At 47.8% G+C, this 26,376-nt stretch overlaps 1 protein-coding gene across 5 annotated transcripts in view; it reads left to right on the top strand.

Moving 5' to 3' along the window:
* The window catches only part of NEDD4L (NEDD4 like E3 ubiquitin protein ligase), a 112,322-nt gene that overhangs the window by 17,127 nt on the left and 68,819 nt on the right, over window positions 1-26,376 (top strand). For 3 of the 5 annotated variants that reach the window (XM_069880783.1, XM_069880784.1, XM_069880785.1), the window contains exon 2: window positions 13,485-13,558. In XM_069880783.1, the coding sequence (XP_069736884.1) occupies window positions 13,485-13,558 (74 nt within the window). Of the gene's footprint in view, window positions 1-9,934; window positions 10,008-13,484; window positions 13,559-25,399; window positions 25,559-26,376 lie in introns of those variants that run through there. The other 2 variants (XM_069880788.1, XM_069880787.1) reach the window with 2 other exon arrangements.

Genomic DNA, 26,376 nt, shown 5'->3' on the forward strand with positions numbered 1-26,376 from the left:
TTTTACCCAGCGTCATTGATCTGGTAGTGATGCTCTCGCCGTGATGGAGTGTTTTGGCTCTATATTAACTCGGTGTACCTTTGGTGATTTTGAGTGGTTAGCATATGTCCTTAAATTAAACAAAAGGCAGTTACTTCTTTTTTTCCTCCTGAAAGTGTCTAAATTGCATGTGTGCGTAGGAAATAAATTTAGTCTCCTGCCTTGGTTGTGGTTCTTGTTAATTGGATTTTTTTTTTTTAATTATTGCTGTTTTCACAATACTTGAACATCCAGAGATGTGGACAGAAGTTAATAATATATCCCTGTATGTCCGTGGGTGCAGGGGGAAGGAAACAGCTGGCTTCCATTGCAGGAATTGCTGTCCTTCCAGCCCAGAGGGTCTGTGTGTGTTCACTGCTTCCCTTCCCAAACCTGCTCAGCTAAGCCTGAGTCACAGCCAGCACAGTTTTCCCCCTCTCTGATGAAGACGCACTGTAGTGTTGAGCTGTGAGAGCTCGCTCACCCGAGAGCCTGCGTGTAAGTGACGGCCACTCTTTGGGAACAAAGCATGTCACATCACTGTCAAAGGCTGCTGGGTTTGGAAAGTGAGTGGGAAAGAAAGCAAGGAGAACAAGGTGGAACACAGAGTGCAGAAGAGTTGGAAACAGCAAGAATACAACTGGAATATAAATGCCTGAGCACTGAACTATTATGGTGGGAATGGATCCTGTCTCCACTGGCTTGGCTCAGGCACTGGCTTTCCTTCCCTGACCTGGGCAGAGGCTGTCCTGGAAGCGGTTCCTAGAAGTCCTTGGGGAACAGAGCCTGGGGATGGGTTGGCCTTGATGGAAGAGAGGTACTGTGTGAGGAGAGGAGCTGACGTTGTTTGGAATGTTAATGTGGTTGAGAGAGTTTCCTCAACACGGAAGACTGGAGACATGAATTATTAACTTTGGTTGAGAGCTGAAAGACCCAATTCCTTTTCTGGTTGGACGATAGGATGATTCATGCAAGAAAACAAATTGGGTCAGCAGATGGAGTGTTTGAAAACTGACATTCCCGAGTTCTGCTCTGAGGTGGAGTCTGCTGCGGTTTAGCTATTAGTTAAAAGTAGCAGCTACAAATAGGTGGGATGTGCAGGCTGGATTCCCTGCAGACACCAACCACGCTGTCGGTGTCTCTGGAGGTCTGGGCTCTGCCTTCGGCCTCTGGCTCTGCCACTCTTTTTCAGTGTTGGCCCCAGCAGGCTCATGAGCTGTGTGCCTCTCACTGGGGAAACCGAGGCACAACGTGGGACTGTCACCGGCTGGCATCACCACCGAGCTAGGCCTGTATCGCTGCTGTCTGTCAGGTGCTTGTCCCTCATGGGGACAAGGGGAAGCTGATCTGTGATCTGCAGCTCGCTGAGTCACCGCACAGCAGCTCCTGGTGCTCCAACAGGCCTTGCAGAGAGTGGGAATGTCTGTCCCAGCCCCCTTTCCTCTCTGTGTGCCTGTATTGGTGAGGAATTGGGAGTCACTAGTGTGTATGGTCCTGAAGCAGTCTGTTGTAACCTCTGTGGGTATCGGATGCTGCGGGCTGTGCTGCAGACCCTCCGCTGCAGTTGCTGCCGGATTCAGTTGGTGAAGGGGACCTGTAGGAATGCCTGGAGCTACAAGGTTTGAACCCCTCCAGGGATGGGGACTCCACCACTGCCTTGGGCAGCCTCTGCCAGGACTTGATAACCCTTTCTGTGAAGGAATAGTTCCTAATATCCAATCTAAACCTCCCCTGGTGCAACCTGAGGCCATTTTCTCTGGTCCCATGCTTTGGGAAGCAGAGCTCAGCAGCCACCTCCGCACAACCTCATTTCCAGGAGCTGCAGGGAGCAGTGAGGTCTCCCTTCAGCCTCCTCTTGCCCAGACTAAACAGCCCCAGGTCCCTTAGCTGCTCTGAGAACCCTTGCACTCCAGACCCTTTCCCAGCTCCATTTTCACTAATCTGTCTAAAATTGCTTTTTTTGACTTCTTTACTTGCCTTTCCTGCATAACTCTAACCAGGATGAATAGGAATACACTGCATTATACCCAACACGTACTTAAGCAGGAATCTGCTGCAGCTCTGTTCTCTTGCTGTGCTTAAAGTTACCACTGCAGAATGCGCTGTGATGAGTTACAGTAAGTGCCATAATGCAAGACTGATACACTATGATTGGAAGGTGTAATTATTGATGATACAGTCACACTTGATCTGTAGTTTTAACAGAAAAGAAAAATCAAATTATTTTATAGAGATAAGCTTGAAACTGTCTTTACATTTTGCTATTTTCCAAATTTTGTTCAGTATTCAAGAAGTTTCTCCCTTCACTTGATGCCAGCTGTGCATGATATGAGTCAGGCTCATCCATCTCTGCAGCATTTTGCTTGTGCATCTCCACAAAAAACTTTTGAAGATGAGAATTTTAAATTATGCATTCCATTGGACCCAGAGAAAATGGGCCTTGCCCTCTGCTGAAGCAGTGCTGGCTCTCCAGAGCAGCAGGACCTCAAAGGACTGGTACCTGTTAAAATTCCTGAAATGTGCCTGGTGCCAGAGTGTTTGGAGGCCGAAGGGCTGCAATAAGAACCTCTCCTTTCAAAGGTACTTAGAGCCTCCCTCCTGTCAGTCAGTGGAAGTTTTTCAGGCACAGCCTATGTAAGAAATTCCATGTCCAGTCCTTCCCTGCTCTGCAGGTCGCTCTCTGGGTGTGAGCAATAGGGGCTGCGTTGGTCCATGGGTGTGTGCTGTTTATTGGAGTTACCCCAGGCTGGAAATAAGGCTCCAATCTCTGTTTATTGCTGGGTTACATGTTTATTGAATGCACATTTGGTCATTAAGCAGTGCAACTGTGATAAAGCTGACTGTTTATGGTCTCAAATCGTTAAATATCTAACAAGAATGTAGATGGTGGTTACATCAATGTGCTTGTGGGGTCAGTTGGCAACTAATGGGGCTGCTGGAGTGAAGTACAACTGAGCCCTCCCCTTGGTGCAGGATCTGCTGTTGGACATTGTGTGTGCATGATCGAAAATGATAAAGAGCTCTGTGGGTGTTTAGATTTGCATAACTTTGAAAGTCAGTGCAAAGACTGAAGCTGTTGACCAGCACCAGAACTGTGAGTTTCAGTTTTCTGTGCATTGAGCTGTAGATGCCAGGACTTTTGGTTTTCTGTACCTGCTTCCTAGGCTCTTCGCTAAGGAAGGGTGAATAGCGGTCAATGGCATGATGGTAACCAACACCGACTGTGTTTCTTTAATCACAGCTGTCAATGTCCTCAGCGTTTAAATGAAGAAAACAGAATTTTTGTGGTAATTGCTTTAAACAAATCATAGAATCATTATACAGTCATTGAGTGGTTTGGTTGGGAAGGGACTTAAGGATTATCCAGGCTGTGCTCATACAGGAGGTGCTCCATCCCTCGCATCATCTCCGTGGCCTCTTTTGGACTCACTCCAACAGCTCCATGTCCTTTCTGTGCTGAGGCCTCCGGAACTCGATGCAGGACTCCATGTGGGGTCTCAACTGAGCAGAGGGGCAGAATCCCCCGCCCTCCCTGCTGGGAAAGTAAAAAATCGTTACCCAAGGCTCACTTTCAAGCTATTGTGTGAAATCGGAGAAGCTTCAAAGTTGCATTTCAAGCATGTGAAGTGACAGGAATGAAGCACAAATTGAGAATGTGAGATGAATGGGCTTTATGATGCTTGTTGGCTTTTTCTGCTTAGATAAAACATAGCCTGTTCTTAACTTCATAGAGTCATGGAATCATCGAAGTTGGTAAAGCCCTCATCCTATCCAACTGTCAGCACAACCCTACTGTGCCTACTAAACCATGTGCTGCATCTTCCCAAGTGAGCAGTTGGCCATTGCAGAGGCTCTTAAAATTTATTAATCTGACCATTAGTCCCACTCTTCGTGAGATGTTGGGAGTTCCAGCACTGGTTATTACTCGTGTGTGTGTTTGAGGGAATGCCTTCATGCCGTGGTTGGAAGGAAAGCTGTAATCCCTTTCTGCTTCTCACCAGCTGATATGCAGCACGTCTGTCTGCCACTCTAAACTCTGCCGCGTCCAGCAGTTGAGTGGCATGAGCATGTGTGTGATGCCAGAGCCAGCATGATACCTCATGTGCAGCTCAGACAGGGCCTCTTCAGTTAGGTTGGTGGTGTTAATTGCTGGTCAGGATGCACATGGGATGGGTTTGGAACTGTAGATGCAGCTCAGATTCTGGTCCTTCTCCTGCAGGTATTTCAGAGTATTATTAATCAGACTGATTTTGCTGCTGAATTTGAATTTTTGCTGCTCTTCCACTGTGAAAAGCTGTCTATGAGCCTTTTCTTGTGAGCTGGTGAAATAGAGGGTTATGATCTTCAGACCCAGTGAATGTGAAGAGAAAAAACAACGACATAACAGGCCCCGAACCCTAAAAACCAACCCCTAACGCACCTGTAGGTGTCTAACAAAATGGTAACACATCTCATAAGCACATTGCTCATCTTCTCTTGAACAGTAAAATACCACTCCTGTTTCTGTACTCTTGTTTTGTTGTTGGCATATTTGTCTTGCAAACAAAGTGCACAAGTCTTCAGTGTTGTCAAATTCCAAAAATAAATTAAATTTTGTTGATGGCAAATGATTCCCATGTGCAAAAATAATGTAATTCCATGCATTTTTGTTTCTGTAATGATGTATTCCTATATGCAGAGAAAGCTCCCATCTCTTAGAGCTGGTTATTGTGTACATCTGTGGTGTGAGCTGCACTCATTCCCTGTGTGTATCCCAGTAAATTCAAGGCTGTGCTGTTATCTTGGGGCCCATGTGCATGGAAAGGTCTGTGTGCATGTCTCTGAGATCTCTGCTGTCCGAGCGTGCTGGCCACGCATGGACCGTGTCAGGGCATAGTCCCTGTCCTGTGCTGCCTCCTGCACCATACTTGGACACTCTTTGGGAGTGAGCTATTGCTAGAGCCAAGGCTGTGCTGGGACTGTGGGGCAGGCGGCAGAGCTCGGCCTGCAGGTATAGGCACGGGCAGTGTGACCTAAAGACTTACCACCTGCCATCAAATGGCGGAAGGATGGATGTCTGCCTGTCTGAGCCTGGAAACAGGAAACAAAAAAAAGGGATTGAAGTAGTGAGTAGCTAATTGAATTAGTAACTACTTGTAGTTAACCTTCAGACCCGATGGCTTGTGATTGTGTGGTGCTGCTCTGCACGTGCCCCGGCTCTGCCCGGCGTCCAGAGGGTTCTGAACACTGGCTCGCCTGAAGATGCGCTGGGAGTTCTATTGTTGTGGTACATCCCAAGACACTCATTCCAATCTCCCGTAGCCAATTCCAGAAGAATCACAGTAAGAGGGTTTTTTCCTGGTTATAATGGCAGCAATGTTTGTGAAGGCTGATGCAGACATCACAGGGTGGGTGTTCCTGGCCGTAGGAAGAGCTGTCCTCCTTCAGAACAGCTCTTGGCTGCGGACAGATAGAATTTGCCCTTTGTCCCACAGCACAACATTGATCTCTGTGGAGCCGTGCACATGACATTGCCTACAAATAAAACCTCAGCTTAATGTTTTCCTACCTCTCTCATCCTACCCAGGGAAACGTTGTTCCTTTACAGTAGTTTATATTATTTTTGCATGCTAGAAAGGTAGATATTTTTTCAAATAAGAGCCTGAGGGTTTAATGCTTCGGCCACATTTCTCTAAGGGTAGGAGAAAGCACTGTCAGATTTCCCTTGATGAATTTTCTGTTCAAACTTGCAGCGCATCATTTAGTTTGGGTACAGATGAGCTCGGTGCTGATCTCTTTTCCTGTGTCAGTGTAGGAGAGTCTCTTTAAGGTCACAGCCTTCTGCAGATGCACCAGTAATTCCCAGTCCCAGCTCGGTTCCTGTTTTTGACAGCAAGAGGGACCAAATGCTTTTCTTGTTTCTTTGCTGCTGCCAAAGTTTAAACACTGTTTTTGGCTTCGCCAGAGAAAAGCAGGTTGAAGTTTCCTTCAGGAGGACTTCCCATTCCATGAGTTTATGGTGTATCCAGATGATTCAGATATGCGCTCTCATGGCAGGCGTGTTGCTGTTGCACGCTCCTGAAGGGTCACCGTTTGTGAAGAATGACAGGAGTAGGTCTCGAGATGGAAAAGCCAAGAAGACGCAAACCTGGGTAACCACCAGGTCTGAGCCTAAGTGAAGGGAAACCAGTGTGGAGCCTCAGACCCTTTGACAGAGCTTATCTGTCCTCCCCCCCACTGGTCTGAACACCTGTGAGCTTGAAGCCATCTGATGGTACCACCCTGACTTGTGTCAGTTGTCCTGATCTCTGCTGTCGGCCAGAGTGGGAGGTGGTCACCTCTGTCCTCATTAAAACCCAGTAAGGAGGTGGCTGGATAAGGACTTCACTGGCCCAGCTGGGTTTAGAAGGGTGTGCTCAGCCTGCGTGAGACGGTTGGATTCAGCATGCAGAAAACAACGTGGCAGTGGGATGAACTCCTTTAGCGAGTGATATAAATAGGTCTGAACATTAAATGAGAATAAAGCCTTGTGCAGTGTGGCAACTCCCTTCATTTAAAGTTCTTTTGCATTCTCTTAGGTGTTTCTGAAGACCACAGGTGACCTGATTTGCTTCAGTACCTCTGGCTGCATGGAGATCAATGAGATTTTGTAAAAATAGATCGCTATCCACCTGCAACACTTGAACAGTTGTTGTTTTTTAAACATGTGGGAAAAGTACTTTGTGAGCAGATTTTCATATGTGTGTGTGTTTGACTTCGAGTGTGACTTGCTCTGTGCCTCTCTGGAATTTTACCTGGTGTTTCCCCAGTGTGACTGTGCCAGTCTAGCCAGGGAAAGCATGAGTGTGGTGCCTCTTCTAAGAGGTCTGAAGTCATAGAAGTAGGACTTGAATAATTATTGTAAAAAAATGTAATATTTTTCTGTTGTATGGAATCATGGAATGGGTTGGGTTGGAAGGGACCTTAAAGCCCACACAATTCCACCCCCCCTGCCATGGTACAAGATGAGGATTTTCACAGTTCTCTGAACTCTGCAGCTCTCTTAATGCTTACGGGTGTTTGCTTAGTCTGTTGACATGATGGTTCTGGTGTGATAGGATGGTACACACAAATAAGCAGATCTTGGTGCATTGTAGGATAATTGAAGCCTTTTAAGTGTAGTCCGAGAAACTTGTTTTCATATGACCAGGAGCTGAAATCCCTCATCCTGTCTGCCAGCTCTGCAGCCTCACCCGCAGAAAGAGCGTGCTCCCAAAGCTTCCCGCACCAGCACAGGGAGCTGATGGACGCACACATCTAAGAAGAGTTGATGGGCCTTCTTCATGTGGGCCATCGTCACCTGGAGACAAGCAGGCAGGTTTAGCTTGGCAGCAGAGCCCGGGTTTCCTCAGGTCTTGGGTTTGCGTCAGGTTTTGCTGCTGTGCTGTGTGGGATGGGACATCCTCACCTCAGCCTGCAGATGTGCTCTGAGCACTCTGAATCAACCAGCTCTGTGTAGCCATCAGGGAACATTCTGAACCAAACTTCGTAGCGTCACTTCCTGCAAAAGCTCCTAGGCTTAATTGCTCCAGTTTTGAGATTTGCCTTGGGCAAAAAATAGGATTTTTTAAAATGTTGCATCATGCAGCGAGGGCTCGGAATTCTGCAGGGAAGAACAAGCACAATTGGATTCAGCCTGAGCCTGGGCCTTGGTATGGGAGGAAGAGCTCAGCTGGGTGTCCAGGTTGCTGGTGGTGAAGCCACCTGAAATGAGGTTTTCATTTCCATGCTCCGGACGGGGAAGTGGGTGGATTTAGCCTGGTGACCTATACTCTGAGTTTGTTTTCCTTGGCAGAGGAGTGTGGTTGGTGCCCTAGGTGCCCGGTTGTGTTTTCATTGCAGAACTTAGATTTTATCAAACACTGTTGGCAAAATTGCCACTGACAAATACCAAGATCGTTAAGATATCACAAGAGTTACTCTGTGACTTACCCTGTGCTGTTCCTGTGGCCGTCAGAGAACCACCCTGCTGTCCCCAGAGGTTGAGCTGTTCGCTTTGGATGTGTCTCTTCTCTCTGTGTCTTCAGAAAGAAAACCAACTTCTTCCCACTCTGACTGCCTGTGCTGTTGGAGACACCGAGGGCAGCACTGTGAAGTATGTTGGCTATGCTTGGCACATGGCACTTCTTGCAAACTGCAGTTGCTTTTGTGGGGTTTTGTTGAATTTATATACACAGAGGTTTTCACATGGGAGTGGAGCCTGTCTGGGGCTGTGGCATCAGGTCACTGCAGTTTGGGCAGAAGCCTTCTGGCAGGGATGAGGTGAGTGCTTGGTCTCACCTCACTGCTTTGGATGCAGGAACAACTTGAACGAGCTGGTGGCTGTCACTTCCCAAGCGTCTGTTCTGGAGGTGAGCGTTCCTTGGCTTGCTCAGTTTGTCATGGCTGGGTCATCCTGCTTCGGTCCCTGCTCTTGGGTCACCCACACAGTTTGGTGTTGCGCAGTCTCGCTTGGCAATAGTCCAGGTGAGGTACTGTGAGGTACTGGTAGCTTCCTGAAGCACATTTTCTCGAGTCCAGGGGGCCATGAAAATAATCCGAGGTCTGGAGCACCTCCTGTAGGAGGACAGGTTGAGGGAGTTAGGGTCGTTCAGCCTGGAGAAGGCTGCAGGAACACCTTAGAGCAGCTTCCAGTACAGGAAGGGGCTCCAGGGAAGCTGGGGAGGGGCTCTTGATCAGGGAGTGCAGGCGTAGGGCAAGGGGGAGCGGTTTTAAGCTGAAAGAGGGGAGATTGAGACGAGACCTTGTGGAGAATTGTTTTCCTGTGCCTGTGAAGGTGGGGAGGCCCTGTCCCAGGTTGCCCAAGAAGTGGTGGCTGCCCCATCCCTGGAGGTGTTAAAGGCCGAATTGGATGGGGCTTGGAGTCCCCTGCTCCAGTGGGAGATGTCCCTGCCTGTGGCAGGATTTGGAACTGGATGAGCTTTAAGGTCCCTTCCAACCCAAACTGTTCTATGATTTTTTTTTTCACTCGCCACAGCATGGGTTGGTTTAATCTGCCTACAAATTGAAGTAAGAATCTGCATGACTCTTCTGCAGTCTAACTTGTCTGCTGTGTTTTCGGTTGCTAAAAGATTCAAGAGTAGCCTTTTTAGGCTGTCAAAAACACTTCCGCTTCTTTTTTTGAGTAATAGAATAGAGGACAGATAGAATCGCAGAATCATGGAATGGTTTGTGTGGGAAGGCACCTTAAAGCCCATCCAGTTCCACCCCTTGCTGTGGGCAGGGAAACCTCCCACTGGATCAGGGTGCTCAAAGCCTGATCCAATCTGGCCTTGAAATACTCTGTTTTGTTTGGGAGCTGCAAATCTGAGTTGATTTTCGTGCTAACGGGATAGCATGATTTTCACGCTTGGGATGCCTGTATGGTTTCATGCCCAGCACACCAGGCCCTCTGTGGCTATTTTCATTTCTCATGACAAAAAAAATTCCAACTGTAGAAACGCTGGGTTAAAGATTTGTTGTCTTTTCCATTCTCATGTGGTTTGCAACCAAAACAATGAGTTAAAGATCTGTTGCCTTTTCTTTTAGATTGTGTTTTGCAAACTTTCAGGTATACTAAAAACAGAGAGGCGGTGCTTAGTGGGCGAAACTGGATTCGCAGAGTCTCTGCACAGGTAACTTTCCAGTGGGGTCTGGTTTCTCTCTAACCACTCAGTGGAAATTTACCTCATTGGCGCCTATCTTGGTTGGAAATCAAAATGTTCTCTGCACAGAGAGAAGAAAAAACCCAGCCCTGCCCCAGGCCGGTGTTCCCACTGGTTCCTGCACAGCTCTCTGCAGGTGAAACCCTATATCTGCGTCCTTTCACCTGGTTGCTGTGGTGAGGGACGTTTATCGCCTCTGTCAGCAAGACTTCCGTCTTGGGCTGGTGCTGCCAGCCCCTCCGAAGCGCAGCAGTACCTGGCTTCGTGGCTGTGACAAACTCCGGGGCCAGCGTGGGGCCTGGCACTGCAGCGGCTGGGTGTTACTTGGTAAGTTTGGCTGTTGGTGCAGAGCATGGCGTGAGATTGGGGCGCGTGCCTGGTGATCAGGCGACTGCCTCTTCCGTGTCCCTGATGCTGTGTGACAGAGGCTGTTGGGGTTGTGTGCGGCTTAGAAAATAGGAAATACTGTGGGATTTGCCTTATGGATGGTTTTATGTAGCTTTTGGTGGCTGGGCAGAACACATTAAATGCTTAATCTGCTCAGGTCTGAGTGGCCTCTGTTCCAAAATTGGTGTGCATTGATCCCACTGTGGTGCCGTTCACAGTTGCCTGTTAATTTAAATAAGCCAAGCTTCTAATTTTATACCCACATCGATCGTTATCTGAGCGCTCCTCTCCGAACGTGTACTCTCAGTGTGCCACGGGGTCTTCTGTCCTGTAGGAAGCAGACGTCTGCCACTTTCCTTGCACAGGGCTGTGGAGTGCTGTGCGTTTCTCCTTATGGCATTTAGCACATAGGGATGTGTATTGCAGAACGTGTTCCGGTTGGTTTTTATGGCAGGTCTGCTTTGCTTCAGATGGTGTGGGCTCAGCTGCCTCTCCTGGATTATTCCTTGAAGGGCGACACTGAGTGGTGCTCTTATGTCCTCGCTAGTGGGGAAGAAGCGCACGGCTCGGGGCACTGCATTCTGCTTGCCTTCTTCCCGTGTTGTTTCCATAACTCTTCCATGAGCTCCCAGCTCTAGGATGTTTCATTAAGATGAGGGCAGGGGGACTTTTGAATATATTTTCTTCACATGGATGCTTTAATAGGCATCAGAAATTACTTTGCTTTTTAGAGTACCTAGAGAAGGCAAAGGTTCTGTTCGTTTAAAAGTGAATTTAAAAAATATGAATCCTGCCCAGAAAGGTACGTACTGAGGTCTCCTGAGTTCATAAGCCTGTCTGGATTCTCCTGGCTGTATTCTGAGTTGGGCTCTGCTTGCTTTCAGTGAGGTCTGGGCTTTGCTGCTTGGTTTGCTTGTTTCTTAGCTTGGTTCCACCTAAACCAGCTCTGTCGTCTAAAACAGCACCAAATTACAGATCAGAAAACATGATCAGTTTACAGGTGATCCTTCAGCGAAGGAGAAACCTTTGTGACCTCTGACATTTTCTAGGGAGGCAGCAATACCCAAACCTCATGTTAATGACTGGGAGCTGTGGCAGGAATGAGGGTGGTTAGTGGAGGCACACCATGTTAATTCCTAACCAGGCTGCAGTTAGTGGGGCAGGGTGAGAAAGAAGGGTGCAGGCATGAAGAACTTTGGGAAGGGAGGCTTCACCAGTGTTCATGTTTCACTTCTGAGCCGCTCGCAGCCAGCCAGCAGCCCCGTTCTGACTGGATTTCCAGCAGCAGCGCTGCCGCATGTATTAATCAAAGTACACTCAACATGATAGGTTTAAATTCTGAGATGTGTTCTATGTTGTAACGAAAAAACAGTCAGTGGAGGAATGCAGTTGCGATGCCAGAGCTGGTGGTGGTGCAGCAGAGGAGAGTGCAGGAGCTGCTGGTTGCTCAGCTGCTGCTCTGAGTGGACAAGGGAGTGGTAGCGCTGGGCATTTTCAAGAGACACTTCCAGGCCGCATACAGTACGGGCAAGGCTTTAAAGTGATTGAGAAATTCCTCTGTGGGGTGAGCTGAGCTGCTTTTCAAACTGCCTGTCAAAAAGAAGCTCAGGAGATGTGCTTTACAAATGAGCGGGATTCAGTGGAACACAAACGTCGCAGAGGTAGATGTCATAGAATCATAGAATAGTTAGGGTTGGAAGGGACCTCAAAGATCATCCAGTTCCAACCCCCTGCCATGGGCAGGGACATCCCACTAGATCAGATTACCCATAGCCCCATCCACCCTGGCCATGGGGCATCCACAACTTCCCTGGGCAACCTCTTCCAATGTCTCACCACTCTCATGGTGAAGAAATACGTCCTAAGGTCTAGTCAAAATCTGCCCTTCTCCAGTTTATACCCGTTCCCTCTCCTCCTGTCACCACAAGCCTTTGTAAAGACCCTCCCCAGCTTTCTGGTAGCCCCTTCAGATACTAGAAGGTTGCTATAAGATCTCCTTGGGGCCTTCTCTTCTCCGGGCTGAACAACCCCAACTCTCTAAGCCTGTCCTTGTGTGGGCGGTGCTCCAGCCCTCGCATCATCCTTGTAGCCTCCTCTGGACCCGTTCCAACAGCTCCACATCCTTCTTACATTGAGGATTCCAGAACTGGACACAGTACTCCAGATGAGGTCTCACAAGAGAGGAATAGAGGGGCAGAATCCCCTCCCTCGACCTGCTGGCCATCCTGTGCTATCTTCTTTGAATGAAGGAACTTTCTTGGTCACGTTGTGCAGTCTTTTGTCTGTTGGAGCCTCTTTAGAAGACCAGGCGCATGGTGCAAATGCTCACAGGTTGGAAAAGTGAACATGTGGAATCCTGGAGCTTCTCTTCCCACAAATGCTACAGTGTAGGGATGAACCCTGTGAGTTGGGTTCAACGAGGCTTCTGGTTCTTGGAAGTGATCTAACAGATCTGACTCCTTCTGAAGGGTTGGGATTAGACTGGAGGGGAACAGGGTTCCTGATAATCTCTGAAATCTCCAATACAACCAACAACTCTGTGTCTCGCTTCAAGCTGCCTGAAGTAAACAGAGCGAGTGCAGTGTGGTTATGCCAGGGCAAACCTGTGGGAAAGGGGTGTTGTTTTCCGAACAGGCTGTGAGGAAGGGAGTCTCTGATTACTGTAACTGGATCCCACCTCTTGCAGCTCTGGGAGCCTAATCGGAGGAGGAGAAGGAATCACCAACACAGGTGACTGCAGAACCTGCTCAGTGGGATCCTGTCCAGGTTTCACTTTGGTGGCCTCCGTGTAGCAAAAATAAACTGGTCAAAAAAATAAAGGGAAAATGCCATTTATACTAGTGTTCCTCATGAGTGTCAAGTACTGAAGTGATGAAGTGAACATCAGGTTGGTGTCCTAATAAAATGCATTGGATTTGAGGGCTGTAGGTACCAAGGTCGTGAGAGAGGTTTAACCAGTGGGATTTTGAGGATGCCATACCAAGAGGGATGAGCACTATCAGACAAAAATGTTACGTACATTTACCCGTGTGTTTGAAGACACAGCTTTAGAGCTGAAGCAGAATGGATTTCTGTGGGGGACAGACCATTTAGGCTTTGAAATGGCCCTGCACAGCAAATTCTCTTCATTTTTTTCACTATTATTGTTACTGTCACTTTATCACTGTTCTCTTATCTTATTCTCCCCGTATTTAACTCTTTAACAGCTCTGACTGTAGTCAGGCTCTCCTCATTTTGGATTCAGGCTGTTCCTTAGCAGATAGTGTCACTCCTTCCGAGAAGTTTTTCCCTTCAGAATCCTGCCTAGGAAAGACTCCTGCTACCCAAAGGTTGAGAGGTCATCCATTCTTGCAAGCTGTTGATCCTCAAAATGAGTGACAGAATAAACATTAAACCTGTTTTCTCTTTTGTTGGCAGGAAGAGTCTCGCATCCTCAGAGTGAAGGTGGTTTCTGGCATTGACCTGGCGAAAAAAGACATTTTCGGAGCCAGGTAGGTATCCCGCATTGGCTGGTTTATGCTTTTAAACTCACCAGAGCGAGGATGCTTTCGAACTGATTGTTCATAAATGTGATGAGAGATCCTGTTTCTTGATCACAACCGATGCAAATGATGGGCTGTGTGGTGGCAGGAAAGCCATCGCCGGGGCTCTTCCCACTACAGGAAGCTGTTCCTGAGTTCTCAGCCTGCTGTAGCTCTGTGAGCGTCAAGAACAGCTCCAGCTCTGGCAAATTTGGCAAGACTTGAAATGACTCCCAGCCATCTCCCCATGTGCCCCACATCGCGCAGGAAGGACCAAACGCCAGCAGAATCCTCTGTCTGCTGTTGAGGATGCTCTGCTTTCCTCCTGGCTGTCAGTGCCAGTCTCTCCAGTGTCAGTAGCCAGTCTGTGATTTGTCTTGGTCTCAGACGCATCCAGGTGCCGCTGTTGCACTCCCTAAGGATGATGCCTTAGAATCGTAGCACATCTCAAGCTGGAAGGGACCGCTAAGGGTTATGGAGTCCTCCTTTTAGAGAGGAAGGCAATGAAAGCCTTCTCTCCTGGTCAGCCAATGGCTGGCAGAAAGCACTGATTTAAAAAATAGTTTGGTGAACTGTGCTGGCTTAAAGCTGTGGCAAGGCCAGGTTTTAACTCCTGTTGAGCCCTGAACCACCTCGAGTTTTAAACAGGGAACTTGAGAGGGAAAAGAGATTTTGGAGTGCATAAGGCAGTCTTCATGCAATTGCTTCCCTGTTCATCCCTGTATCCAAAGATGAGGCAAACAGACCAGGGTTTGTGCTGCTCTTTGGCCAGAATAGTAATTGTCAAAGAGGAAGACTGGGTTTAACTGGCCTAGTGGAAAAATACAGATACAGTCACTCAATATGGTCTCAGGTCTTTGTTTTGGAAGAATCAGTCGTGGCTGTAGGAGCAGCTTTTCTCCAAGTCTGGGCTTGCAGGGCAGTGACTTTAAGAACCAAACCAAGGAAAACTGGCGTGGAGGCTGGTTCTGAAGCCACAACCAACCAGAGAGCATTAACTTATTTTCCCAAAGATTAGTTCCAATTTGACACTCTTGCTGTCACAGGCCTAAGTGTGAGCAGGTTCTTTACTGCGGTTAGTAGGTTTTTATCCATTTGGAATTAGCAGGATCTGATTTAGCTGTTACTGCAATGACACGTTTCTTAATGTATAAATGAGCCTCCCTGTGGTTTTTCCTGTATTTTAGTGCTGCTTACAAATGTTCATTGCTTCTTCATAGCTTGTGTATGCTGGAGCCTCCATCCCTGGAGGGGCTCAAAAAACTTGTGGCCATGGCACCTGGGGACAGGGTTTAGTGGATACGGTGGGGTTGGGCTGACAGTGGGACTGGATGAGCTGTAAGGGCTTTTAATGATTCTATGATTGTGTATCCAGTTTTAAACTACATGAAAACAGCAATTAGAAGTTTAATCAACTTTTATATTTGTTGTGAACTCTGCTTCAAACATTCCTTCTGTAGCGCTGGGCAGGATATAATGAGACAAAGCTTTTCTTCTCTTTCCTCAAACTGACTGTTTTGAAGAGCAGCTTTTGTTGCTGACTGTAAGCAACAGCAGCAGCTTCTGTGTAGCCACAGCTGGGCCCATAGTGCTGGCCGAGGTGCTCCAAGGTGGTGGTGTCATGGGCCACGCCGTGGGAGTGCTGCTGCTCACTTGCAGCATCACCTCTACTGCCTGTGAGAGTGCTGAGGTGCTGCAAGGCCAAAATCAGAGAGAGGAGCAAATTCGAGAGAAGTAGGACTGGGGCCCAGAGAAAACAAGGTTTCTGTTGCGAGTACTGCCCCTGGAACTGCCAAACTACCATATTTGTATGCTGACTTTGCTACTTCTACATCTCAGTGAATTTGGCCTATTCATGCCATCACAGAAATTTGGTTTCCTTGATGTATTTAAGTGGCCACTAAATAGTTTGGATAGTCATACATTTAGTACGGGGTAATCCAAAGCCGTTTGACCACAGTCAACGTGTAGAGTCATGGCCCCAGCTGCCGATGTGCCTCGGTGTGGTGGTCACGCAGGGCTGACCTCAGGATGGGATAGGGAGCTATGTCTGACTGGGAAGGGGGAGCTGCAGGCACACACTGTGCTTGCGTCTCAGTGGGTTTTCCTTACTGGTTTTAATCAACTTCTTCATTATAAAGCCCGGCTTGCAGCATCTAAAAGCTGTTTCTTGCCCAATTAAATCCAAGGGAAGTCTCTGGGGATGCTGGAGAAACTAGTGTTGCTCCTGAAGACAATAACAACAATGCTTTCAGTTTTGCTTTTATGAAGTAGTTTTGCGTGTGAAATGATTCAATAGTAAGTAATGAGGTATGAGAACTGAAAAAGTATAGAATTATGGTTGCCACTGCACTGAGTCTGTTAGAACATGGAATGAAATGGTAGCTCTGAGCAACCCGAGGTAATGGTCAGCTGAGATGGGTTTCATCCACATCCTTGTAGTTGAGGTGGGAGTTAGGTGGCTGGTTGGCATTAGATATAAGGGGTTGTTATAGCCTGGTTTATGTTCTGCCATGTAACATGACAAATCTTTGCTATATCCTGATGAGTAATAGGTGTTGCAAAGGGGCATTTTGTGGATTTGCGTGCTTGACTCTGAAAGAGCCCAACAACCTTGCTGGTGCCGGGTGCACACACAGTTACCACCCAACAGAGACTGTGTGAGAATTCATACGTTACTGCTTTACATTTATTCCCTCATGATTCTTTCTCAGCCTCTTAAGTCTGTCTTAATGAGTTCAGACGGTCTTCATATTCTTAGATGTAATGGAGTAATGCAGATTCCATTGCAATTAATCTTAGTGACGCAAGATGCCAAACAGTTATAGTTACTGTATTATTTTCTTTAGGCATTAGAAATGATGCTCTGAGCATGTCATGGCTGAGGCTGCACTGCACAAGTCACTGCACGCAAACACAGCGGCTGCCTGGACAACCTGGGAGTTTCCTCACCTGAGTACCTCTTGCTAAAATCTAAGTAGAACCGCTTCTCTCACAACTCAGTCTGTTTGCCAGGCATCTTCTGTCATGTGTGGATGTTCTGGTTCAAGGTCTCTGTTTGGCTGGAGAGTGAGGGTGGTGTGCGCTGTCACGATGTGCCCGGTGGGAATCCTCAGTGCTTGCTCTGCCTTCATAAAGTCAGGGGAAGTTGTGGCTGTTGGGAGGTTGGGCAGCTGAAGTTATGGATGCTGCCTGTTAGCAGGAAGCTGCCCTTCTATGGATGTGACAGCTTATTATGAGTTGCCTCTGCTTTTATTCCTCGTACCTACTCCTCTCTGACCAGCCTGCAGCCTTATCTGCTCTGGTTTCTGTGTTGGGGATCAGTGAGGTAGCAGAAGCGGTGTGGGTGCTGGGTCGCGCAGGTGCCAGGCCTCTGGTGGGATGTCAGGTTGTACCATGCACGAGCGTGGAGAGCAAGGCTGCTCGGAGTAAGGTTGAATTCTGTAATTCCTAGGTACTGTTACTGGCAGTGGGAAGAGAAAGCACGTGTGATTGGGAATACACCTTGCAGATGGCACGGGGAGCAGATGCCAGCTTTCATGCTGTTCATTTAAGCCCATTGTCCCTATTTCTAGTCCAATGTGTGTTATGGTGCGTCCTCTGTTAATAAATGGAGAGAACCTGGTGGTAGCTGCACCACCAGAGAGAGGAGAGATTAAGATGAGATCCGGGGGAGAAATGTTCTCCTAGGAGGGTGGGGAGGCCCTGGCCCACGTTGCCCAGAGCAGTGGTGGCTGCCCCGTCCCTGGAGCGTTCAAGGCCCCTCGCGCCCTTCCCGCTCTCCGCCTCGCGCCCTTCCCGCTCTCCGCCTCGCGCCCTTCCCGCTCTCCGCCTCGCGCCCTTCCCGCTCTCCGCCTCGCGCCCTTCCCGCTCTCCGCCTCGCGCCCTTCCCGCTCTCCGCCTCGCGCTGGAGCCGCGCGCCCCGCCCGCCCTCGCGCCCTCCGCCTCGCGCTGCCTCGCGGGGGCCGGCAGGGGGCGCCAGGGCTCCCCGGCGGGGTCCGCGCTCCTCAGGGCGCGTCGAGGGGCTCGTTGCGACCGCTGAGCCCGTCCTGGCGAAAAGCTGCTTCCCTCAGGTAATTCTCTTAAGAACCGCTCCTGTCTAGGACACGCGCGTGGGCTGCAGCGTCAGCCGCTCCCACCCGCCGGTTCTCTGGTCTCCCCGTTGGAAAAGGGGCGCCGGGACAGCACCTTCCAGGGAAACCTCCTCGTCTGGGGTATCTGAGGCAGAACTTTCTTTTCTTCCTCTTCTACCGCTCGTGTGAAATCACTGAGCAAAATGGATTGAGATGATCAGCAGCTCCTTCTCATTGTGTTGTGATTTTTCCTTCTGACCTGCCTGACGTCCACCCCTCAGCGACAAGGGGTTGCCTGCGTCCAACAGTGTCCCAGAATGCAGTGTAGATTTATTCCTTCTTCGTCTGAACTAATTGGCAGTCCCAGCATAATTATGTTCTCCCTTCTGATAAAGGAACACACACGTTGTTCAGCAGGGTGAGCCTGTAACGCTGTTTTCCTCCTGTAGTTTTGGAAAGATCGTGCCACAGGGCATGTTTTATTCCAGGAGCCCAGCAGCTCATTCGACGTCTGCAGGTGAGATGCTTGTACAGTGATCCATCGAGTCCAGGGAAGCTTTCTGTGGTGGAGTTTCTCCTTTGTGAGTGCAGTATTTCTGTCCCAAATTTTCAAGCCTGGGATTGTGTGTATACGTTGAAGGATCTCTGTCCCTTTAGATCTCAAGTGGTTCTTACGCTGTTTGCAATCCTTGTTTAATGAGTGTTAGTGCTTGTGTTGATGCCTCTTAAACTTCTGGAGGTCACCCAGAGGAGCTGAACATGCTTTACAGCTCTGCCAGCTTTTCACTAAGTCCTGATGAAACTTCAGTCCTCTAAATTCTGAATAATCTATCACAATTCGGTGTTTCCTTTCAGAAAGGAAAAAAATCCTGGTTTTAAGGCATAGTAAATTCAATTTTTATCAAAGACATGATGTGAGGGCAAGCATTTCATTTTTAAAAAACCCCTTGTCTCATAGTCATATGCTGCTCTGGGGCTGTGTGAAAGGAAGACAGAAATGATTGCCTGATGAGAAGGAAATCCTAAAGCATCTTGTGAGGGAACTTAGTAGTTTCTGTTGCTGTAAGTGCTTCTGATGGGCATTGAAAGAAAATGGATTCTACATGGAATTGTCTTTGTAAGTGAACTGAAGAACTGGGTTGTTTCCCTCCTTGCTTCTGCCAATGGAAATCCTGATGTAGGTTTGATATTTGCAGAGCATAGATTTCAGTCAAGAGGAGTTTATCTGGCAGGTTTCGTGTGTCCCAGTTACTCTTTATGGGCATGAAGAGCAGGATATGAATGAACCTCAGCCGGCACCAACTTGTGAGCTCCACTTTTAAAATAGTTTTTAAAATAATATCTCAAGGGGCTTGAATATAGTGGCTATTCAATTTATTGTTTCATGCCTGCTGATGCTACCCAAGAGAAGGAAAAGAATCAACCTTGCTGCCTCTGTCCATGTTTTAGGACCTGATAAATTGTGGATTAGCCCTCTAGATTGAATTTTTTGGTGCAAAGGTAACCAGGATGTTGAAACCACTCCTGCTTGGAAGACTTCTGGGCTGGATCCTGTGGTGCTGAGGTGCCCAAGCCAGTCCTTGGCTTACCCTCTTCTTGTGGTGGGACATTGGGGTGTTGAGAGTAGAGTGTGCTGGTAAACAGGTCAGGAAGGTTGCTTCCCTTTCCACCAAGGCCAGAGTCCTGCTGAGGAGCAGCGTCACTGCTCCGGGAGGCTGGCAGGACTGTACTCACTGCTGGGACCACAACGCACTGTCCTGCAGAAATGTGTGTGCCCGGACTCCGTTAGCCCAAGTAACCATACTCTGTTTCTGAGTGTTGGTGGACCTGTGCAGCTATTGCTGGTGTGACTGCATGGCTGCCACCTTGTCGTGCTTTAAAGCCTGCTTGGTGCCTGTCCCATGCCCTGCTACTCCATAAATACTGTTCCCCTGCTGGGGAGGAGGACAGCGAGGGACACGTTCAGCTTTGCTTTGGACGTGTTGCCAAGAAGCAGTCAGTCGGTCTGTATTCCAAGGGCCTTGCTGTGGGAGCAGCACCGGGTGAGTTTGGGACAGGGTGGCAGGCTTGACTTGTGGTTCCCTTTTTTAGTAGGCTTAGAACCACAGGGAGCATGCAAGCAAAATGACAGGGAAACCCCCCCCGTCTCCTTTTTGCTTTTCCCTGCCCTGACTAAAGGAAAGGTATCTGGGTCTGATGTTGGTTACTTCTCTACGAAGCAGCTGTACTGTCAGGTTGCTCTTTTCTGGACTATGGAAAACCCAGATGCTGGGATTCTTGTTTGGAGCAGTCAATATAATAATGCTTTTGAAGTGTTTCACCAACAAAAGGTTAATTGGAAGATAGTTCATTAGCACCTATCAGGAAACATAGGGCTAAATCTTCAGCCAGGTGGCACAAGTGAAAGACTGTGGGTGGGTGACCAAGGTTTGGCTCTTCTGTTCTTTTTCCTTGCTCTTCTAAACAGTCTGTAGAGCATTGCAGGTTTTGGGCTTCTTTGTAACTAGCTTTGGAGCAGAGAGAGGGAAGTGCTGCTCTAGTGCTATTAGCTTGTGAATACATTAGTATTCTATTTTAATTGAAAATGAATGGGAATAAATTGATGCAGAAATAGATCAATAAAGAATATAATGCAATTAGATGTAACTTTTTTTTTAAGCCTGTGATGCCATTAAACTACTGCACTATTGTTTACAAATAATCAGTAGATATAAATGTTATTCTAGTAACATATAATATCTTTGATCTGTGCTTGTATGATAGGAATGAGCACAGATTTAATGCTTGGCTTCCAGCATATCTGCATTGTGAGAATTTTCTTGCAGTTTTAAAGTTTTTGATTAATTTACAGGTTTGTTTTCCCTAATAGAAACCCAAGACCGAGGTCGGTTTTCAGGATCCGATTCCAATTTGATGGTACGGAGTAATCACATATTTAATGGCTTTGCCATTGGATAGGGTCCCAGAAAAAAGGCTAATTTCTCTGAAAACTGCAGTTTCTAGCAGTGCTGTGAGGGGGTTCTCAGCTCCAAGGGGTAGAACTGAGCTCTCTGATGCCAGAGGCTGCTAAACCCTTCTGTTCAGTCTAGTTGCAGACCCTCACAGTGAAACAGATTTCTTGTGTTGAGATGGGATTTCATGTGTTCCAGTTCGTGCCATTGCCTTTTCTCTTCCTGCCACTGGGCACTATGGAGGAGAGTCTGGCTCCCTCATCTTCATGCCCCCAGGTTCTATGGCTGAGGTCCCCCAAAGCTTCCTCTTCTGATGAACAGTCCCAGATTTCTCTCTGTCGTGGCATGACTGTCCCTCAGTCATCCCTGGGGGGCTTTGCTGGACTCTCTCCATTCTTCCCATGTCCCTCTCACACCAAGGAGCCTGGAACTGGACATAGTGCTCTGGATGTGGCATCACTGGCCACCAGGACCCCAGGGCTGTTCGTCACATGCTGTCTGAGCAGTTAGAGGGATTTCTGCATTGACCATCAGTTTGTTTGCATTCTGGTGGGCTCAGAGCAACAGGTGTTCGTCCTCCTTCTACCTCATGTTTTTGATGTTCACGTGTGCCTTGTGTGGGTGCAATTAGAATGCTGCTTGGTCACTCATTTCTCTCCCCAGTTCCTGTTATTGACACTGCAAACTGTGTGACTTGTAATGTGCCGGGTTGCGTGTGAAAGTTTCATAAATTTATACGGATTTTGTAAGTACCTACAGGGAGCAGATATAAAATGGAGCGTGGGGCTTGTTCAGGAGTCCTGCGTTTGAGAGGTTGTGTTGACCAATATGACCAGAATTGGAAAATGAACCATTTTAAAAGATCACTTCTTAATTTTAGCACTGGAGGAGGTTTATATCCTGAGTGTAGACTGGTGTGAAACTGTCTCATGGGGGAATCGCTCATCCTGCACTTATTTCTTCCCTGGTACCTCCTTTGCCAGAAGGAGCAATGTGATAAGATGGGAGGCGTGATGGTGAATCGCATCAGAACCTCATTGCAAAGCAGCACACCAGAACAAAGCTGAGCTCCCTCTCTCAGCGGTTTCTGATCAGAGTCCCTGGAGCTGTTCTCTGCGGTAATTCATGTCTGCAGCCTCCCTTGCCTTATTTGAAAGCAGCTGCCTTCTCCTTACAGCTGTAGCTGCAGAGCTTTGGCAGGCACCCACCAACCCTGCGCACACAAGCTTTTCTTAAATCCAGCTTAATAAACACATGCTCATGACAAAGAACTGTCTCTGTAACTAAGGGCTTTATCTTAGGTGATGACTCATGGCAGATTTTCGATCATCTCTAAAATAAGGAAGAATTTTCTTGGCTCCATTTGTTTTTTCCTCCTGTTCTGGCATACATAATGTTGCTGTTAAGTGCGTTTCTGTTAGTAACGGTGATGTTTCTGTTAGTAAAGGTGCCTGCTGTGCTCAAGATTTCACTTAGTTCATCCTTTAAATGCCTTCTAATGCACCCATGGGGAATGGGTATTATAGAATCATAGGGTCATGGAATGATTTGGGTTGGGAGGGAACTTAAAGTCCATCCAGTTCCAACCCCCTGCCGTGGGCAGGGATACCTCCTACTGGATCAGGTTGCTCCAAGCCCCATCCAGCCTGGCTTTAAACACCTCCAGGGATGGGTCAGCCATGACTTTTGGGTAACCAGTTCTAAGGTGGTATTTGATGACAGCCATGCCTTTTCTTAACCTCTGAAATGATGGTTATGTCAGTTACTCTTGTTCTTGTTGTAAAGGCCCATGCCTCAGGTCTCTCCATGGCAGTGCTCTTGTATGGACTTGCTGTCTTCTGTATCTGGGATAAGTACCAAGAAGCTTTCCCTGCTCCTTCTTTCCTTAAAGTTTAAACATAAGAGAAATGTCATTCATTACTTTCTGAGTTTTTAGTTTGCATCTCCACCTCTGTCCTCTGTGGCTGTTGAAAGTCAAGGTTTAAAAGATGTTACGTGTAGTGCAAAGTAAATAATCAGTTCTTCATTCTTAGCTGCGTTCTTCTATCATTTGTCCCACTGTTTGTCGTCCTACACTCGATCATCCCTAACTTACCAGTAGTTTGTCTCCATGGATTGTTATGAGTATTTTACCCTATTTCCCCTGCTAATCGTTCAGCTTCAGCCTTGCTCTTGTAGGATTTAATGTGTGTTTCGTTGGACACCGAGGACTGGTGTGTCCAATCTGATCATCAGTTCAGCACTCTTCATCTTTTCATGGTGACTGTCCTACACACAGAACCACGCTCTGGAATGAAAACAATTGTTTTTCTTACCCGAAAATCAGTTTGGTGCATCTACTGGGAGGAGGATGGAGGGGAGAGTTGTGGATCAGCCTAAGGACAGAGGTGAAGCGAGGTAGGGTGGGAGTCACTGCATGGCATTCCAGTTTCTTTTGCCTGGGCCTTGCACTTGACTTGATTCTATATAGACTTTCTGTGGCTGATGACTGTAAGAGCTCACTCTTTCAGGCTGGTAATGCTAAACTATGCTTTTCTGGTTAGAAATCTACACTGATTTCTGGGCATTTGGCATGTGGGGTTTATTCAGAAATAGCTAAAGAGCCAGTCTTTAGTTGTTAGAAACAGGGTGGCATTGTTGGTTTTAGTGCTACATGTGCTTTTAGCAGCTGACACATCTTGGTTTATTTTGTTAATGCTGAGGGTAACAGTGTGAAATACAGTGACTGCTTTTGTAGGGCATTTACAGTTGCACTTGACATGATCATAGAATCATGGGACGGTTTGGGTTGGAAGGGACTTCAAAGTCCTTCCAGTTCCACCCTGCCCATGGCAGGGACACCTCCCACCAGATCAGGGTGCTCAGAGCCCCATCCAACCTGGCCCTGAACACCTCCAGGGATGGGGCAGCTACCACTTCTCTGGGCAATCTGGGTCAGGGCCTCCCCACCCTCATAGGAAAACATTTTTGTCCAAGGTCTCATCTGAACCGTTTCAGAGAGACAGTTTTCAAGGCTTTGACTGAGACAGCTTGGAACACTAAATTTAGAGTTATTTGGGATCTGCTAAGTATATTTATCTATTGATAAAAGGTGAGGAGGTCTTTATTTGCCTGTTTCATGTGACTTTATCATCCCTAAGAATTACAATATTGTTAAGGTAGATATCTGTGGAAGAGAGGCTGTTAGGCCTCTCTGTTTGTTGCTGAAAAAGAGGAGTCTCCATGAAACCTGGTTGCTCTTGATAAAGACTTCATGTGGGAAGAGGATGAAGTTACTGGAAAAATAACCCTCCTCTCTGCTGGCTAGGGTGTGATTTTCTTTCCTAGTGCATATATTTATATGAAAGATAGCCAGCTCCTTGTTTGGCACTGAGAAACCTCCTACTTAGCCGGCTGTCCTGAGTTACATTTTCCTTTTAAGTCTTAATTCAGGGTTTTTCAACCTGTGGATGTTGAAGGTCTGGCCTTTGCAGCAAGCTCTACCAGCTAACTCGTCCAATATGAGCAAGAAAATAAGGTGCTGCTTGTTGGGTTCAGCTTTACCTCAGTAACCTAAGATTAACATCAGGCTTCAGGCGGGAGGATTCCAAAGTGTTTAATGTAATTAGCAGATTGCTCTTCTTATGCACATGACCAAGGTTTTCCCTTTTGAACCTGGATAATTCCCTAACCACAGTGAATTCCATGGATTAATTATATGCTTCCTTTGCTTTCTGCCTTTTACTATTGTCCAATCCCATTCTGCTCCTGTGCTGGGATTCCTGCACCCACCTGCAGCAGCCGAGGATGTCGGAGCTTGTGTCACCTGTAGTTGGGGTTATGGTGAGCGGCTTGGAGTTGAGCTGGGCTTTTCTAGGGGAGATGGCACTTCACACCTGTGAAATCTGTGTTACTGGAGTCGTGCTCGTACCACTCTTCCCTTTGCCAAGCAGGAAACCCAGCAACAGTAGCTGACGTTCATCTTTGGGCCTGTGGAAGAGTCGGGGATAACTGTATCTGTGGGAACAACTCTCCCCGGGACAAGTCTAACCCTAAGCCTTACTCTGATGGCTTCCCATAGAGAGTTGTCCCTTCCTGCTGTGAGTTGGCTCACTTTGTCCTGGCTGACACAAAAGCGGTGGGAGTAGTGGGGACTCTTTGAGACAGGAGGGTAAGACCACTGCTGTTCTGTCCGAGAGCCTCCCCAGCCTGGCTTGTCGTGTGGCAGGGACAATCCCACTGTCCTTGTCCTTAGCTGCTTGTCTCGCCTCCTACCAACCTGCACAAGCACTCCTGAGGCTTTGCAGCAGGCTAGATGAAGGACCTTGCCTGGGTTTGTGGCAGTCTGGGGTGAAAGGCAGGCAGGCTTATCACAGGGCCCTTTCCCCATGTGTGAGATGCAGAGCGTTGACAGAAGAGGGGCAAACGTGGGGACAGGGACAGGAGCATGTGGTGAGGTGAGCCAGCTTCTAGCAGAAGTGCTCCGTTAGGTCCTTGAAGATGCTCACAAGAGGTGGCTTCAAGGAAAATGAAAGAATACCATGTTCCTTATATATTTATTTGGAGACACATTTAGCAAACTGAGCTTTTTGTCATGCTCTGGGAGTTTTTTAACAGAGGAAAACTGCAGGAGGAATCTGGTTTTGTCACTCCTCACTAGGACACAGCCTGGGAAGGTGGAGATGCTGGAGGTGGAGTTTGATATCTAATTTTTGACGCCCTCTTTGAGCCACGGGTGCTGCTTTGCAGCTGCCTGTGCCATGAGTCATTATCCTCAGCAGCTCCTGAACCGAGCCTTGCTACATTGCTTGTGGTGCCAGAGGAGGTGTTAGCTTTGCTTTGGGAAATAAAAACCTACAGGAAAACGTGAGGGCTGTGAAAGGGCGCTGGGATTTTGGGTGGAGAGGTGAGATTTGGGATGCTTAGACACGATGGACTGCAAGTTTGACTTTTCCAGGAAGGGGAAGGTAAGGTTTCTTTCTTTGGTTCCTTTATTCTAGTATGGTTAGTCACTCTGGGCCTTGCTTTAGCCACAGCACATGAGACTTTTGTGACAGTGCAGGCAGGATCTTGTTTCTCTTTTAGAAGTACTCATCTTAGCCTTGATAAGAGGAGGCTGAGTGGTGACCTTATTGCTCTCTACAACTACCTGAGAGGATGTTGTAGAGAGGAGGGTGCTGGCCTCTTTTCCCAAGTGACAGGGGACAGAACAAGGGGGAATGGCCTTAAGCTATGCCAGGGGAGGTTCAGACTAGATATCAGAAAGAAATTTTTCAGAGGGTCATCGCGCACTGGAACAAGCTGCCCAGGGAAGGTGGTTGAGTCACCATCCCTGGAGGTGTTTAAAAGACAGGTAGACGAGGTGCTCAGGGACATGGTTTAGTGGCAGATAGGAATGGTTGGACTCGATGATCCAAGGGGTCTTTTCCAACCTGGTGATTCTATGATCTTGCATTTTATGGGGTATGGACTTCTTAAGCTCTGCTGAGTGCATGTGTACACAGAGCTGTCTGTTAATATGTTTGTATGACTCTGCAAATCATTTTCAAGTCCAAGGAGCTTCCTCTTGCCAGGGGTGATCAGCTTCGGCCCTGACAGTGACCTCTGTTCACAGGGCTCCCATGATTTTCTGAGACTCGTTTTGATGAGTAGGTTTGAGGACAGCGTATGTGAGTTGCCTGTAAGAGTGCATCTGTGATAGTGCCTGTGGATGGTAGCCTGCAAGCTTAGCCGAGTGCGCTCCCACAAGGTGTTCGGCTGCAGTGGGCAGAGCTCGACCCTGTTC

The sequence above is a fragment of the Phaenicophaeus curvirostris genome, chromosome Z (genome assembly GCF_032191515.1).
Source record: "Phaenicophaeus curvirostris isolate KB17595 chromosome Z, BPBGC_Pcur_1.0, whole genome shotgun sequence".
In the NCBI taxonomy this organism is placed as follows: Eukaryota; Metazoa; Chordata; class Aves; order Cuculiformes; family Cuculidae; genus Phaenicophaeus; species Phaenicophaeus curvirostris.